Source organism: Pseudophryne corroboree, chromosome 1 (genome assembly GCF_028390025.1).
Source record: "Pseudophryne corroboree isolate aPseCor3 chromosome 1, aPseCor3.hap2, whole genome shotgun sequence".
Classification (NCBI taxonomy): Eukaryota; Metazoa; Chordata; class Amphibia; order Anura; family Myobatrachidae; genus Pseudophryne; species Pseudophryne corroboree.
The window spans coordinates 230,091,307-230,108,534 of NC_086444.1; the positions used below are offsets into that span (position 1 = coordinate 230,091,307).

At 44.3% G+C, this 17,228-nt stretch overlaps 1 protein-coding gene across 1 annotated transcript in view; it reads left to right on the forward strand.

The window, feature by feature from the left end:
* CAMK4 (calcium/calmodulin dependent protein kinase IV) overlaps window positions 1-17,228 on the forward strand; it is a 495,844-nt gene that overhangs the window by 454,678 nt on the left and 23,938 nt on the right. Inside the window, exon 8 of the mRNA XM_063964113.1 lies at window positions 3,479-3,554. Within this exon, the coding sequence (XP_063820183.1) occupies window positions 3,479-3,554 (76 nt within the window). The remainder of the gene's footprint in view (window positions 1-3,478; window positions 3,555-17,228) is intronic.

Here is a 17,228-nt window from a genome sequence, read left to right on the forward strand (position 1 = left end):
GGGCTGGGTCATTCCACTGGGTATCATGGGCCAACCTCCGAAACTCCGTACAGTAAACCTCAACTGGCCTTCGCCCTTGCTTAAGGATCGAAATCTGAGCCTCGGCTGAGGCCGTCTTGTCAGGGTCATCATACAACATGCCCAGTGCCGTAAAAAAAGCATCAACACTTTTAAGCGACGGACAGTCAGGCTGCAACCCATATGCCCAGACCTGTGGGTCTCCTTGTAGCAAGGAAATCACTATGCCCACCCGCTGAATCTCCGACCCAGAAGACTGAGGCCTAAGCCGGAAGTATAGCTTGCAGCTCTCCTTGAAACAAAAGAACTGCGAGCGATCTCCAGAAAAATGATCCGGGAGATTTACTTTCGGCTCCTTAACCCCTGCAGGTGCTGCTGCTGCGGGAGCTCCGCCAGCAGCCTGGGAGGTGTGCATTTTAATGGACAAATCATTAAATTGTCGAGTCAGGACCTGCACCTGATCGACCACCTGTTGCAACGTATTTTGAGGGGTATGCTCCATATTCCCACAAAATTTCAACAGGAGTATTAGGCTGCTGAATATGTTATGCACACCAGTGCCTGCAGGAATGTACTGGTGTTTGAACTGTTATGCAAAACAAATGGACTCACAGACAGACTGGGGAATATGACATAACGTACACAGAAGGTGATAGGGTAACAAAATACACACAAAGTGAACAGAGAAGCCCAGAGGCTAAGGAACTGGGTGTCTCCCTTGTATTAGTAATGCTCAGATGAGAAAAGCAAGATGTGTGTTTTAATACGTAGAGAACCCGAAATGCTGTTGCTAAGGGCAACAGCAAAACCCTAAAGGGTTACCAACGGGTGTGGCAGTAAACTCCTTGGTCAGAGATGGAATGATAGACACAAGGAGAGTCTCCACAATCCTAATTCTCACTTGCAGTGCACAGGTTCAGCTTACTGCCACTAAACTGACCCCTGACACCTAGCACAGTGAGACAGGATTAGACAGGCAAGTCTTAGAATACAGCCGCAAACTTGCTAAGTTCACAGAGTAGTAACAGAACCCCAGCAAGCTAAACGACTGACTCCAGTCTTACTGCTAGGTCTGGATTGGCAGAGTGTAATACCAAATCCCCAGGCCTATTTGCAGTAAGCAACAAACAAATACAAAGCTACACAGTACTGGCTAACTTTCAGGAACTGACTAACCAACAAAGATTCAGCAGCATCTGCTTACCCTAAGAAGAGGCCTTATAAAGCAGGTGCTGTCCACGCCCCACTCAGACCTCACAGACTGTGAGCACAAAAACCAGCACCGGATCCCCTACCGTGCACAGAGCCTGTAACCACTGCACAGCAAAAGACCCGAACCGGAGTATCAGCTGCGCTCAGGTTACTCTGCTAGCACTTGTCTCCCGGTTGCCATGACGACGTGGCAGCACAGGGCAGGAGACCCTAACACTTTTATAAATGAGTCATAGTGATAACAGAGCTTGAGGATTACATTCATCATTGAGAAATAAAGAAGACGTCCCAGCTATTAGAAGCTAAATGATGAGAATAGGTACTGAAAATGACATCCAGCAAACAAGACAAGAAAGGTGGTACTGAGCCATTGGCCATTCATTTGTAGCAAGAGCAGATTCTGAGGCCTACATTCATAGTTATATACAGCATGCGATGCAAAGCAAGTGGCAGTGCAGTCAGGACTGGTGAAAACCCTAAGGGTGCTCTACTGTTGGTGGTGTCCCACTTGGAAGAAGTGCACCCCACACCATCCACTTGGAAGCGGCGACTCACCCATGTTGCTTCTTACCCTGTCATGGGTGAGGCAGCCGCCACAGTGGCATAGCCACGTGTTAAAGTGCGGAGGAGCAAAGGGTAAATATTGGGGCCAACTGGGTCAATTGCCAGTCCCACTGTATACCCCCATATAACCCCCCAGTTACACCACTATTTTCATATTCAATTGCTAACCATGGCCTTCATTCCGAGTTGTTCGCTCGTTGCCGATTTTCGCTATACTGCGATTAGTCGCTTACTGCGCATGCGCAAGGTTCGCAGAGCGCATGCGCTTAGTTATTTTACACAAAAGTTAGGTATTTTACTCATGGCATAACGAAGCTTTTTCATCGCTGTGCTGATCGTAGTAATATTGACAGGAAGTGGGTGTTTCTGGGCGGAAACTGGCCGTTTTATGGGAGTGTGCGGAAAAACGCAGGTGTTCGAGTTGCAAAACGCAGGAGTGGCTGGAGAAACGGGGGAGTGGTTGGGCAAACGTTGGGTGTGTTTGTGACGTCAAACCAGGAACGAAAAGGACTGAGCTGGTCGCAATGGCTGAGTAAGTCTGGAGCTACTCAGAAACTGCTAAGAAATTTCTATTCGCAATTCTGCTAATCTTTCGTTCGCACTTCTGCTAAGCTAAGATACACTCCAAGAGGGCGGCGGCTTAGTGTGTGCAATGCTGCTAAAAGCAGCTAGCGAGCGAACAACTCGGAATCACCCCCTATGTGCGATAACGGGGATCATTTTAGAAAGGAAATTGGGCGTGTTATATCATTTGAATCTCACCCTATGGGTTCAAATATTCCTGCTGCTCTTTTGTGCGATTCTGTGTGTCCACCTACATGCAACAGAGTACAAGTGTGGCAAATACAACAAATGTGCAGTGTACAAGTTGAAACACTAACGAGTGGCAAACTCTCTTTGACTGTAGTTTATTACATCTCTAATCATTTAGTTCCAACACAATCCTTGGCATGTCAATCTATTAGTCTAGCTCTCAGTGTGACTGTTGCATACATTTTGAATATACATAATTATTGTCCATTTGACAGACATATCCTACTGTACATGGGGAACAAGAATTCAAAGGCTTTGGTCCCTATCTTTACATTATAACCAAAACAGAATATGAGGAATGTACCCTTCCCTCACAGCAAATTATAATAGAGGAATACATCACCTAGCTTGCGAACTCCTCAGTAGCGAAGGGTAGTAGATGAGGGAGGATGCCACCTTTACCTCCTGAAGGCGCCACCCAGGACTATTCCTGTTGTAGGGGTCAGGGGGAGGATTTGCTCCCCCTGCTCCCTCCCTGGCTACACCACCGAGCAGCTAGCACCTTCTCACACAGTAATATATGAAGCTGCTGACTGCCGTGTGATAGCAACCGTATCATTTGTTTGCTCTGTGAAGGCCTTAAATCACTTCCTTATGGGGCTGATGCAGAGTTACCCGCATGCCTGTAGAGTTGAGCTCTTTCAACAAGATCTTTATTTGTATTGCTATTAGGAGGACAATGGTGGCAGGGCAATAATACAAAACATGCATACTGTAGCTGTACAATGATTCACAAGATAAATGTTTTCCTTACACAGAAAGTGTTGACCACAATGAAATGTAATTGCTGTGCAGCTGTTATCAAAGCAAATGTTATAAGAAAATAGTTATCTCATAGGACTAAGTTGTGTTTTTTTCTCTAATACTCCAGCTCCAGAAATTCTCAGGGGGTGCGCCTATGGACCCGAAGTAGACATGTGGTCTGTGGGTATTATCACCTATATACTGTAAGTACTGAATTGTAAATGTTATAGTGTAAGTCACTTATCAGAGCAATCTCTGTACCAGATTCAGAGATGGACACAGTAGCACAGTGGCTGCGGCTCTGTATATAGCAGCTGTTCGAAAATATGCAAATGATGCAGGAGGCATCTTGCTTGAGTGATCTGCTGCTGCGGCCGAGGATGCAGCATCAGATCATCTGCATATACATGGGTCATCTGAGTAACCCTCAGGTTACTCAAACTGGCTGATACTTTCACACTGCTGACCGCATCCCTTTTCTGTAGCGCTGGCCATTGCCGCCCCTTCCCCACCCCCAAACCGCAGCATGGTCAGTCATGCTGCAGCTTAGGGGACACTGCGACTGTCGTTGCAGACACAGAACTGCACATGCACAGTACAGATCCTGCACATGCCCAGTACAAATCCTGTCAAGCGCAGTAAATCCTGCCCAGATCTGAAAATATCAGAAATAGACGCAATCCATCAAGTTTGGGTATGTCTCTTAATCTGGCCCTCTATGTGGGCTATTAGCAAGTAGGAGATTATGGGGGTCATTCCGAGTTGATCGCTAGCTGCCGTTGTTCGCAGCACAGCGATCAGTGGGGAAAAACGGCTTAGCTGCGCATGCACCGCAATGCACACACGCGACATACGTGTACAAAGTCCTTCGTGGTTTTGCACAGGTTCTAGCGAAGCTGTCAGTCGCACGACCGAACGCAGGAAGATTGACATGAAGTGGGCGTCTCTGGGTGTAAACCGACTGTTTTCAGAAAGTGCTTAGAAAAACGCAGGTGTGTCGGGGAAAACGGAGGCGTGGTTGGGCGATCGCTGGATGGGTGTGTGACCTCAAAAGCCGTCCCTCCGTCGTTAGAATCAACGCACACGAACTACAGGGCTTGTCTTGTTTTGCACAAAATGATTTTGCAGGCGCTCTGCTGCACAAGCATTTGCACTTCTGCAAAGCGCAAATACACTCCCCGGTGGGTGGCGACAATGCGTTTGCACGGCTGCTAAAAGTAGCTAGCAAACGATCAACTCGGAATGACCCCCTATGTAAATTGCCTGGTCGTTAGGACAACACCAAATTATTTTATTGTGTAATTATTATAACACATAATTAAGATTGATAGAATGCTTTTCGGAGTAGATATGGGATTATGGGACTAAGGGGGTTATTCAGGTTTGTTAGCAAACCAAAAAGCACACTAATGGGCAAAACCATGTGCACTGCAGGTGGGGTAGATGCAGAGGCAGGCTGGCCCGGGAGGCAGGGTGCCATGTGCCCCCCGGGCCACGCTACTTCCAAGGGTCTTGGGTCGGCCGCCACCTTCCACTGCACCAGCGGTGGCCAACCCGCGGCTCTCAAGCCGCATGCGGCTCTTTCTATCTCTGCATGCGGTTCATAAGATCCCGCGGTGCCTCCCGCTGCCATAGTCTGCAGTGCCCGGCGCTGGCCTGTGAGCCAATCAGAGCTCGCGGACCAGCAGCCAATCAGGAGTCTTAGCTTCCGGTCCACGAACTCTGATTGGCTCACGGACCGGCGCCTATTTAGAGAGAATCAACGCTGCCAGAGAGTGGAGACTGAAGGGCAGGAGAGGTGCACGCTGCGCTCTCCTCCCCTCACAAGCAGCAGACTGAGCAGAGCAGCAGCGCGGCAGTGAGCAGCACTTGGGGGGGGGGTGCAGTGTGGGGACATGTCTATCTTACACTGGGGGCATACCTGGCACTGGGGGGATGTGTATCTGGCACTGGGGGCATATTTGTTTCTGGCACTGAAGGGGACGTGTATCTGGCACTGGGGAGGCGTGTAGCTGGCAGTGGGGGCATATCTGGCACTGGGGAGACGTGTAGCTGACAGTGGGGGCATATTTGGCACTGGGGGCATATCTGTCACTGGGGGGACGTGTATCTGACACTGTGGGCATATCTGGCACTGTGGGCATAGCTGGCACTGGGGGGACATGTGTATCTTACACTGGGGGCATATCTGGCATTGGGGAGATGTGTATCTGGCAGTGGGGGCATATCTGGCACTATGGGGACATATATGTATCTGGCACTATGGAGGAATATATGTATCTGGCACTGTGGAAGAATATATGTATCTGGCACTGTGGAGGAATATATGTATCTGGCACTGTGGGGACATATATGCATCTGGCACTGTGGGGACATATATGTATCTGGCACTGTGGGGGCATATCTGTATTTGGCACTGTGGAGGCACCCATTTTTTGGTGTTTTTTTATGTATGTGGCACTGTACAGGAGCATTATATGTATGTGGCACTGTACAACATGACTAAAAATGGGGTTATGACACAAGGTCATACTCCTACAAACGTCAAACCGAAAGGTGTGCGCATAAAAATGGTGTGTGGCCTTGTGACAACTATGCCACGCCCCCATTTTTGCTTGCGCGCCTTCAGCGCACGCATGATATGGCTCTTACCCTTGACTACAGATCTTTTCTGGCTCTTTGCCACTGACTGGTTGGCCACCCCTGCACTACACAGCTCTGCTGAAGCCGCGGCGCACTGACAACTTTATAATAAAGTATCTTTGGGGTAATTTACACCAGGCCTAATTTTTTTAAAATTAATAAATATTTTTTAAACAAACAAAAACTCCATTTAAGATGGCGCCATTACTTATGGGCCAGTGCTCTGGACTTGCCCCCCAGACTAAAAGTTGCCAGCCCCTGGGTACAGATGTAACATGTGCAGAAAGAGTTACATTTTGGTGGGTTATACTGTTTCTGTGCAGGGTAAATACTGACTGCTTTATTTTTACACTGCAATTTAGATTTCAGTTTGAACACACCACACCCAAATCTAACTCTCTCTACACGTTACATCTGCGGCACCTGCAGTGTAACATGGTTTTGCCCATTGATGTGGTTTTTTTTGGTTTGCTAACAATCCTGAATAAGTCCCAAAGACAAAAATTTGTAAAATTGTAAAATAAGGTAACATAGGCACTCATTCCGAGTTGTTCGCTCGCAAGCGGATTTTAGCAGATTTGCTCATGCTAAGCCGCCGCCTACTGGGAGTGAATCTTAGCATCTTAAAATTGCGAACGATGTATTCGCAATATTGCGATTACACACCTCGTAGCAGTTTCTGAGTAGCTTCAGACTTACTCGGCATCTGCGATCAGTTCAGTGCTTGTCGTTCCTGGTTTGACGTCACAAACACACCCAGCGTTCGCCCAGACACTCCCCCGTTTCTCCGGCCACTCCTGCGTTTTTTTCCGGAAACGGTAGCGTTTTTTCCCACACGCCCATAAAACGGCCTGTTTCCGCCCAGTAACACCCATTTCCTGTTAATCACATTACGATCGCCAGAACGATGAAAAAGCCGTGAGTAAAATTCCTAACTGCATAGCAAATTTACTTTGCGCAGTCGCAGTGCGGACATTGCGCATGCGCATTAAGCGGAAAATCGCTGCGATGCGAAGATTTTTACAGAGCGAACAACTCGGAATGACCCCCATAATCTTTATAAAAGCTAGGAAAAGTCCTACAAAGTTATATTTTAATATAGATGTGTAATACATTCCTGTGTCATACTTGGCTCATTTGAATTTTAAAATAACACAGAAAATGAAACAATATTTAATAAATAATCACAAAATCCCTGACAAACACTATTATGCTAATGATGTATTGGTGTATTTACGCTAATGTTGTGTATTATCAGTAAATGTTATTACATAGCATACTACAATTACAGTTTTGTTGAGCTATTAGGCTTGCTGTACTTATCAGACCATGCATTTGATATTAGAATTTTGAACAACATTCAAAGATAAAATTATACATAAATTGTGCTCAAACAATCCTAGAAGTCTTATGGATAAATGAGATTCACTGCAGGAAACACAAATGTCCCCATTTAATGTTGGCACACTGCACAATAAGAGGATATGTTTTACTTTCCTGCTGTTTGTTTTCATGCTGTTTGTTTTTGCTTTGATTCTTCTTTTTTTTTATCTTCTTTTGACTGTGTTTGGGGGACGTGCTGGTTATGAAGGAGGCATAGTGATGCTGAATATGGAGTCCACCGTATTGTCCTTAAGATTTAGTGTAGAGCAGAATGGGATGCCACATATCCTTGTCAAATATGAATGAATGTAGAAACATATGCCAATGCCGTCTCACAGTGCCAACCATGTTGCGGTTTTGTCATACATTTCACAATCTTTGGCTTGAAGCATGCCTTGGGAATGGGCTATTATAAAACACAAATTATACATTTCCGGAAGTACCTGGGGTCATATAAACTAGTTAGAAAGATGATTTTGTGCTGTCTATATTATATCATAGCTAAGTATTGTTTAAAAAGAAACCATGTACAGGTGTGTCCTTATAAACTGTGGCATCAAGTAGCCGCTTCAGCATACCCGCTGCTATTTCATATAAATAAAACAACTGCATTACTAGCGTATACTGGGCATTCATTGTTTATTTTTGCTGAAAAAATTGCAGCGGCTAATTGAATTTCCCCCTTAGAGGCATGTGCATTTAGAAAACATCGCTCAACTACACGATGTATTCGTTTTCATCAAAAAGTGTCTATAGTTGTCTAAAAACCAAATAATACATATCCCCCGGGCCATTACAAGCCCTCTCTGTGCTTATGCCACCCTTTCCTCAGGCCGCTGTAATCTCCAGTCTCTCTCTTACTGTCTAGTCTCTGAATATGAAGATAATTGATTGCAGCAAGTGGCCATGTAAAAGGATGTGTCAGTGTGCTAGAGCTAAGCAATGCTGAGTGACAATAACATCCCACAGACACCTTTATGCTTATTTTTATGATACATTCATTACACAATTTGGTTTGTAGCTTCAAAATCTTTCTAAATTTGACAAATCTGAAGCTCAAAATTATTTAATAAAATAGTACTAATGGATTTGTTGTTTCTTTATGTGCTGTTATAGCTACCCGCCCCGCTAACACATTATATCCCTCACCCACTTCATTAGAAAAATAATACATCTTCATTAGGTGCTGATGAACACTGAAAGGAATGGTATATAAATAGCTGATTGCAAATGAGGTCAGTAATGTAAATTAATTAAGCCAGTAACTATGGAAAATACCAACTAGTTCCAGCATTCTCTCACTTTCCTATTGTGAGCAATAACCACGTGCAGTATTAGGCTACCATCAAATACTTCCCTGCTGCAGCGGGGCATAAATGGAAAGATACGTGAATTATGTATTTTTACTGTGGTGTCTGGTAATATACCTAGCCACAGGAATGACCCAACACTGGACCTTATTCAGTGTCACTTGCAGTTTTGCTATTTTAGCATAACAGCAACTGGTTGCGATCGCATGCTGGGAGCCGCCCAGCACATGGTAAGGCCGTCCAGCAGCAATGTGATCGCAATGCAATTACGATCACATTGCTGATTTGTGGCTGCCTCCAGGCTGCGAAGGCAGGCGCAGAGTCACTATTTTTTTTGTGTCGCAGCGGCCGCATGTGTGACATCACGTAGCCGCCCCGAACCTGCCCCCATTTCCGACAACATGCCCGCAACACTACGTCGCTGTCCTGGATCATCCTGCGAATGCCTCTCACTGTGTACGCACGCACAGTACGCCTGCTGCGCAAGCGCACTGGGCACTAACAGTTCTGAATAAGGCTGACAGTACTAGTGGGTAATGGGTTGGATATGTGTGTCCGGCAGCGGAATTGCGGCAGGGGGTGGGTGGGGGCCGAGCGCAACAAGCCCCTTGCGGGCTCGCTGCGCTCTCCACACTGCGGGCTTGGTGGCTCCACTCTATAGGTGTCGTGGACATCTAGGAATGGGAATAGTCCCTGCTGGTCGGCATGCCGACCGTCGGGATAGTGAGGGAGCAGGATGTAGGTGGAGGTGTTGTGACCAGCGGTCTCCTGACCGCCGGTCACATAACTACATCCCATGGGTGGTATACTACCCGTAAAGTGTACATATATATATATATATATATATATATATACAGGTTGAGTATGCCTTATCCAAAATGCTTGGGACCGGAGGTATTTTGGATATCGGATTTTTCCGTATTTTGGAATAATTGCATACCATAATGAGATATCATGGTGATGGGACCCAAGTCTAAGCACAGAATGCATTTATGTTTCATATACACCTTATACACACAGCCTGAAGGTCATTTAATACAATATTTTTTATAACTTTGTGTAGTAAACAAAGATTGTGTACATTGAGCCATCAGAAAACAAAGGTTTCACTATTTCAGTCTCACTCAAAAAATTCCGTATTCTCACCACCTCAAACTTAATATTTCCAAAACAGAATTAATTATATTTCCACCGACCAATAGCAGTTACCAACCTGATATCTGTCACTGTTGAAAACTCGACAATCAATCCTACCCCACAAGCTCGCTGCCTAGGTGTCATCCTCGACTCTGAACTGACCTTTGTTCCCCACATTCAATCTGTCTTTAAATCTTGCTACATGCATCTAAAAAAACATATAAAAAAAATACGACCATACCTTCTACAAGACACTGAAAAAACTTTAACCCATGATCTCATTATGTCCCGCATTGATTATTGCAATAGTCTTCTTACTGGTCTTACCAAAAACAGACTCTCACCACTACAATCCATTCTGAATGCAGCTGCGAGGCTAATCTTCCTCGCTAGACATTCATCGTCTGCGGAGCCGCTCTGTCGATCCCTCCATTGGTTACCTGTATTCTACCGTATTCAATAGAAAATACTTTTGGTTACACACAAGACCATTAACCAAACTACACCTACAGGTATGTACATCTCAAAATATCTCCCAACCCAACATCTTCATTCTTCACAAGTTCTATGTCTCTCATCCACACTCATTATTTGCTCTGTGGAATGCCCTCACACACACATTAAGACTCTCCTCTAGTCTCCAAATCTTCAAGTGTTCAATGAGAACTCACCTCTTCATGCAAGCTTATCAAATTCCAAAACCGCCCACATAACCTTCATAACTTTCCTATCCATTACATCCCCACTATGAGTCCACTAATATCCTTGTCTATTTTCTCGTTCTTCACTTTCCCATTCTTCTGACCCCATGCCAACATTGCTGTGTGACCATATCATACAGCCCACAAAGAACCTTTGCAATCTAGTGGAACTTTATGCAATAGATAACAGCTATCCTTGTGTATCAATACCTACTTCCCTATAGATTGTAAGCTTGAGAGCAGGGCCTTCCTACCTCTATGTCTGTCTATTATTACCCATTCTTGTTTTTTCACTGTTGTTTCCAATTGTTTTGTTGTATGTTATCATTGTTTCTAGTTGTAAAGAACAATGGAATTTGCTGTGCTATATAAGAAACTGTTAATAAATAAATAAATACTATGGGGTATATTTACTATCTAGCAGTTTGTGAACCCCACTGATAATCAGCTGCTTTGACCGATAGTTTTAAAACGGCAAGAGGAATAAATAAGCCTGATTTAGGACAGGATTCATTTAGCTTCAGTAGATTACAGTTGGCTAATTGGTCCCTCTGGGATATCCAATTAGCCCCAAAGCCAGAAGTTATCAAGGATTAATTTCAACTGCCTCAGCAGCTAACGGGTGCCGCAACCCTGTTAATGCATGAATCCATGAACTTTTCATGGATTCTGTATGTTAACGCCCATTAACCCGTGTTAACACCCATTAACACGCCACTTTAATGGGCATTAATAAGGCTATCGGGTGAAAAAGAGTGTCCAATTGAATAGCCACAGGCATTAAAGTCAGAGTCTACCTCCCTTTTCATCCTTCGTAATTTACCGTAGGCAATTGAATTACGGCCACCGAATTGATTCATGTTGCTGTTTTATCAGTTTAGTAAATATACTCCTAGGACTTCATAGCCATTTTATTGTTAGAGTAAAACAATAATAATAATAATAATAATAATAATAAATAATACATGGCATGATGTACACCTAAGGTACATTATATGGATGTACTGAGTAGAAGTTACTGAGTAGATCTATGACTATATAAAATAACACACCTATATGATATCTATCTATCTATCTATCTATCTATCTATCTATCTATCTATCTATCTATCAACTAGTGATGTGCACCGGACATTTTTCGGGTTTTGTGTTTTGGTTTTGGATTCGGTTCCGCGGCCGTGTTTTGGATTCGGACGCGTTTTGGCAAAACCTCACCGAAATTTTTTTGTCGGATTCGAGTGTGTTTTGGATTCGGGTGTTTTTTTTTTAAAAACCCTAAAAAACAGCTTAAATCATAGAATTTGGGGGTCATTTTGATCCCATAGTATTATTAACCTCAATAACCATAATTTCCACTCATTTTCAGTCTATTCTGAACACCTCACACCTCACAATATTATTTTTAGTCCTAAAATTTGCACCGAGGTCGCTGGATGGCTAAGCTAAGCGACACAAGTGGCCGACACAAACACCTGGCCCATCTAGGAGTGGCACTGCAGTGTCAGGCAGGATGGCACTTCAAAAAAATAGTCCCCAAACAGCACATGATGCAAAGAAAAAAAGAGGCGCACCAAGGTCGCTGTGTGACTAAGATAAGCGACCCAAGTGGCCGACACAAACACCTGGCCCATCTAGGAGTGGCACTGCAGTGTCAGACAGGATGGCACTTCAAAAAAATTGTCCCCAAACAGCACATGATGCAAAGAAAAAAAGAGGCGCACCAAGGTCGCTGTGTGACTAAGCTAAGCGACACAAGTAGCCGACACAAACACCTTGCCCACCTAGGAGTGGCACTGCAGTGTCAGACAGGATGGCAGATTTAAAAAATAGTCCCCAAACAGCACCTGATGCAAAGAAAAAAAGAGGTGCAATGAGGTAGCTGTGTGACTAAGCTAAGCGACCCAAGTGGCCGACACAAACACCTGGCCCATCTAGGAGTGGCACTGCAGTATCAGACAGGATGGCACTTCAAAAAAAATAGTCCCCAAACAGCACATGATGTAAAGAAAAAAAGAGGCGCAATGAGGTAGCTGTGTGACTAAGCTAAGCGACCCAAGTGGCCGACACAAACACCTGGCCCATCTAGGAGTGGCACTGCAGTGTCAGGCAGGATGGCACTTCAAAAAAATAGTCCCCAAACAGCACATGATGCAAAGAAAAAAAGAGGCGCAATGAGGTAGCTGTGTGACTAAGCTAAGCGACCCAAGTGGCTGACACAAACAAATTCAAAGAAAAAAAGCAAGGGCAATAACTACCCTGTTAAATCGGGCGCTAATAGAGTAATTAAAGAAAACACCTGATGTAAAATAATTAGTATAATAGCAGCTCCTACAGGGCAACTGGATGCCTTAATCAAAAGATGTATAGTTAATGTTCTATAAAAAACATTTAAGGAGCGCTGATATCTGATAAGAAAAACATTTAATAATAAAAACGGTGGAAAAAACCACTTAAGATGATTGGTTTGTAAATTAAGAACATAGGAAGTGCAAATGCATATACATTTATAAATAATCACATTCACGATAAGAATAAATTAAGTATAATCGGCTTGTACGCCAATTATATTAATATTGCAGTCCACAATCATAAATTAGGCTGGTGGCATCCGTACTGATAGAGGGATAAGTGAAATGTCTCCACAGGATATTTGAAATTTTGTTAGTAGGTTAAAGCAAAGGGGTTGTTAGAATTATAGTGTGCTATTGCTCACCCCTAGCATTAGGATCCGTTTTTCACTCGTGATTGTAAGCGCTGATTCCCGTCAGTGGCAGTTTGCGGAGGTGATTCTCAGCAGCCGACAGCGTCTGTAGCGGATTGTCCAGCAGAAGGAATAGCCGGGATTTTAAATCACCTCAGCAGAACGGGGCTACTGGATCCACTGCTGCTCAACTCATTCTGCTGTGCTTGGAAAAGCCCCGTTCTGCTGAGGTAGGTACAGCAGTGGCCTTCCGTACCGTACTGCTATATATAGTATACTGGTGGTCACTGTGTCAGCAAACTGCAAAACTAAAATGCACCACAGGTATAGAATGTAGATGGATAGTATACTTAATGACGACACAGAGGTAGGTACAGCAGTGGCCTTCCGTACCGTACTGCTATATATAGTATACTGGTGGTCACTGTGTCAGCAAACTGCAAAACTAAAATGCACCACAGGTATAGAATGTAGATGGATAGTATACTTAATGACGACACAGAGGTAGGTACAGCAGTGGCCTTCCGTACCGTACTGCTATATATAGTATACTGGTGGTCACTGTGTCAGCAAACTGCAAAACTAAAATGCACCACAGGTATAGAATGTAGATGGATAGTATACTTAATGACGACACAGAGGTAGGTACAGTAGTGGCCTTCCGTACCGTACTGCTATATATAGTATACTGGTGGTCACTGTGTCAGCAAACTGCAAAACTAAAATGCACCACAGGTATAGAATGTAGATGGATAGTATACTTAATGACGACACAGAGGTAGGTACAGCAGTGGCCTTCCGTACCGTACTGCTATATATAGTATACTGGTGGTCACTGTGTCAGCAAACTGCAAAACTAAAATGCACCACAGGTATAGAATGTAGATGGATAGTATACTTAATGACGACACAGAGGTAGGTACAGCAGTGGCCTTCCGTACTGTACTGCTATATATTATATACTGGTGGTCGCTGTGACAGCAAACTGCAAAACTAAAATGCACCACAGGTATAGAATGTAGATGGATAGTATACTTAATGACGACACAGAGGTAGGTACAGCAGTGGCCTTCCGTACCGTACTGCTATATATAGTATACTGGTGGTCACTGTGTCAGCAAACTGCAAAACTAAAATGCACCACAGGTATAGAATGTAGATGGATAGTATACTTAATGACGACACAGAGGTAGGTACAGCAGTGGCCTTCCGTACCGTACTGCTATATATAGTATACTGGTGGTCACTGTGTCAGCAAACTGCAAAACTAAAATGCACCACAGGTATAGAATGTAGATGGATAGTATACTTAATGACGACACAGAGGTAGGTACAGCAGTGGCCTTCCGTACCGTACTGCTATATATAGTATACTGGTGGTCGCTGTGTCAGCAAACTGCAAAACTAAAATGCACCACAGGTATAGAATGTAGATGGATAGTATACTTAATGACGACACAGAGGTAGGTACAGCAGTGGCCTTCCGTACCGTACTGCTATATATAGTATACTGGTGGTCACTGTGTCAGCAAACTGCAAAACTAAAATGCACCACAGGTATAGAATGTAGATGGATAGTATACTTAATGACGACACAGAGGTAGGTACAGTAGTGGCCTTCCGTACCGTACTGCTATATATAGTATACTGGTGGTCACTGTGTCAGCAAACTGCAAAACTAAAATGCACCACAGGTATAGAATGTAGATGGATAGTATACTTAATGACGACACAGAGGTAGGTACAGCAGTGGCCTTCCGTACCGTACTGCTATATATAGTATACTGGTGGTCACTGTGTCAGCAAACTGCAAAACTAAAATGCACCACAGGTATAGAATGTAGATGGATAGTATACTTAATGACGACACAGAGGTAGGTACAGCAGTGGCCTTCCGTACCGTACTGCTATATATAGTATACTGGTGGTCGCTGTGTCAGCAAACTGCAAAACTAAAATGCACCACAGGTATAGAATGTAGATGGATAGTATACTTAATGATGACACAGAGGTAGGTACAGCAGTGGCCTTCCGTACCGTACTGCTATATATAGTATACTGGTGGTCACTGTGTCAGCAAACTGCAAAACTAAAATGCACCACAGGTATAGAATGTAGATGGATAGTATACTTAATGACGACACAGAGGTAGGTACAGCAGTGGCCTTCCGTACCGTACTGCTATATATAGTATACCGGTGGTCACTGTGTCAGCAAACTGCAAAACTAAAATGCACCACAGGTATAGAATGTAGATGGATAGTATACTTAATGACGACACAGAGGTAGGTACAGCAGTGGCCTTCCGTACCGTACTGCTATATATACTGGTGGTCACTGTGTCAGCAAACTGCACAACTGAAATGCACCACAGGTATAGAATCTAGATGGATAGTATACTTAATGACGACACAGAGGTAGGTACAGCAGTGGCCTACTGTACCGTAATGCTATATATTATATACTGGTGGTCACTGGTCAGCAAAACTCTGCACTATACTCCCCCTATATAATATTATACTGGTGGTCCCCAGTCCCCACAATAAAGCAGCACACTGAGCACAGATATGGAGTGTTTTTCAGGCAGACAACGTATACTGGTGGTCACTGTCAGCAAAACTCTGCACTGTACTCCTGCTATATAATACAGCTGCTCCCCAGTCCCCACAATTAAGCAGTGTGAGCACAGATATATGCAGCACACTGAGCACAGATATGGAGTGTTTTTCAGGCAGACAACGTATTACTGGTGGTCACTGTCAGCAAAACTCTGCACTGTACTCCTCCTATATACAGCTGCTCCCCAGTCCCCACAATTAAGTAATAAGCAAGCACAAAATATTTGTAATGCATCAACATAAACGGAGAGGACGCCAGCCACGTCCTCTCCCTTACATTTCCAATGCACGAGCGAAAATGGCGGCGACGCGTGGCTGCTTATATAGAATCCGAATCTCGCGAGAATCCGACAGCGGGATGATGACGTTCGGGCGCGCTCGGGTTACCCAAGCCATACGGGAGAATCCGAGTATGGCTCGGACCCGTTTAAAAAGGGTGAAGTTCGGGGGGGTTCGGTTTCCGAGAAACCGAACCCGCTCATCACTACTATCAACATCCCTAAAGGACTGCAACCAGGGCCATCTTCATGTATAGACACACTGGGCAGCTCCCGAGGTCCCCACAATTCTAGGTGCCATTGAACGTGGTGGTCAGAGCAACCAGGCAGCATTCTAGCCTGCAGCAGACAGTGAACAGCTGTCAGCTTACTGATTGGTGGATGGCTGGAGTGCTAACAGCCATTCGCTATATAGAAGCATGTGGAGAGACGGCACAAAACCACAAGAGGGGTAAGTTAAGACTTTTTTTTAGTTAGTTCCTGTGAATGGGTATTTAGTAGTGATGTGCACCGGAAATTTTTCAGGTTTTGTGTTTTGGTTTTGGATTCGGTTCCGCAGCCGTGTTTTGGATTCGGACGCGTTTTGGCAAAACCTCCCTGAAAATTTTTTGTCGGATTCGGGTGTGTTTTGGATTCGGGTGTTTTTTTTACAAAAAACCCTCAAAAACAGCTTAAATCATAGAATTTGGGGGTCATTTTGATCCCATAGTATTATTAACCTCAATAACCATAATTTCCACTCATTTTCAGTCTATTCTGAACACCTCACACCTCACAATATAACTTTTAGTCCTAAAATTTGCACCGAGGTCGCTGGATGACTAAGCTAAGCGACCCAAGTGGCCGACACAAACACCTGGCCCATCTAGTAGTGGCACTGCAGTGTCAGACAGGATGGCACTTCAAAAAAATAGTCTCCAAACAGCACATGATGCAAAGAAAAAAAGAGGCGCAATGAGGTAGCTGTGTGACTAAGCTAAGCGACCCAAGTGGCCGACACAAACACCTGGCCCATCTAGGAGTGGCACTGCAGTGTCAGACAGGATGGCAGATTTAAAAAATAGTCCCCAAACAGCACATGATGCAAAGAAAAAAAAAGGTGCACC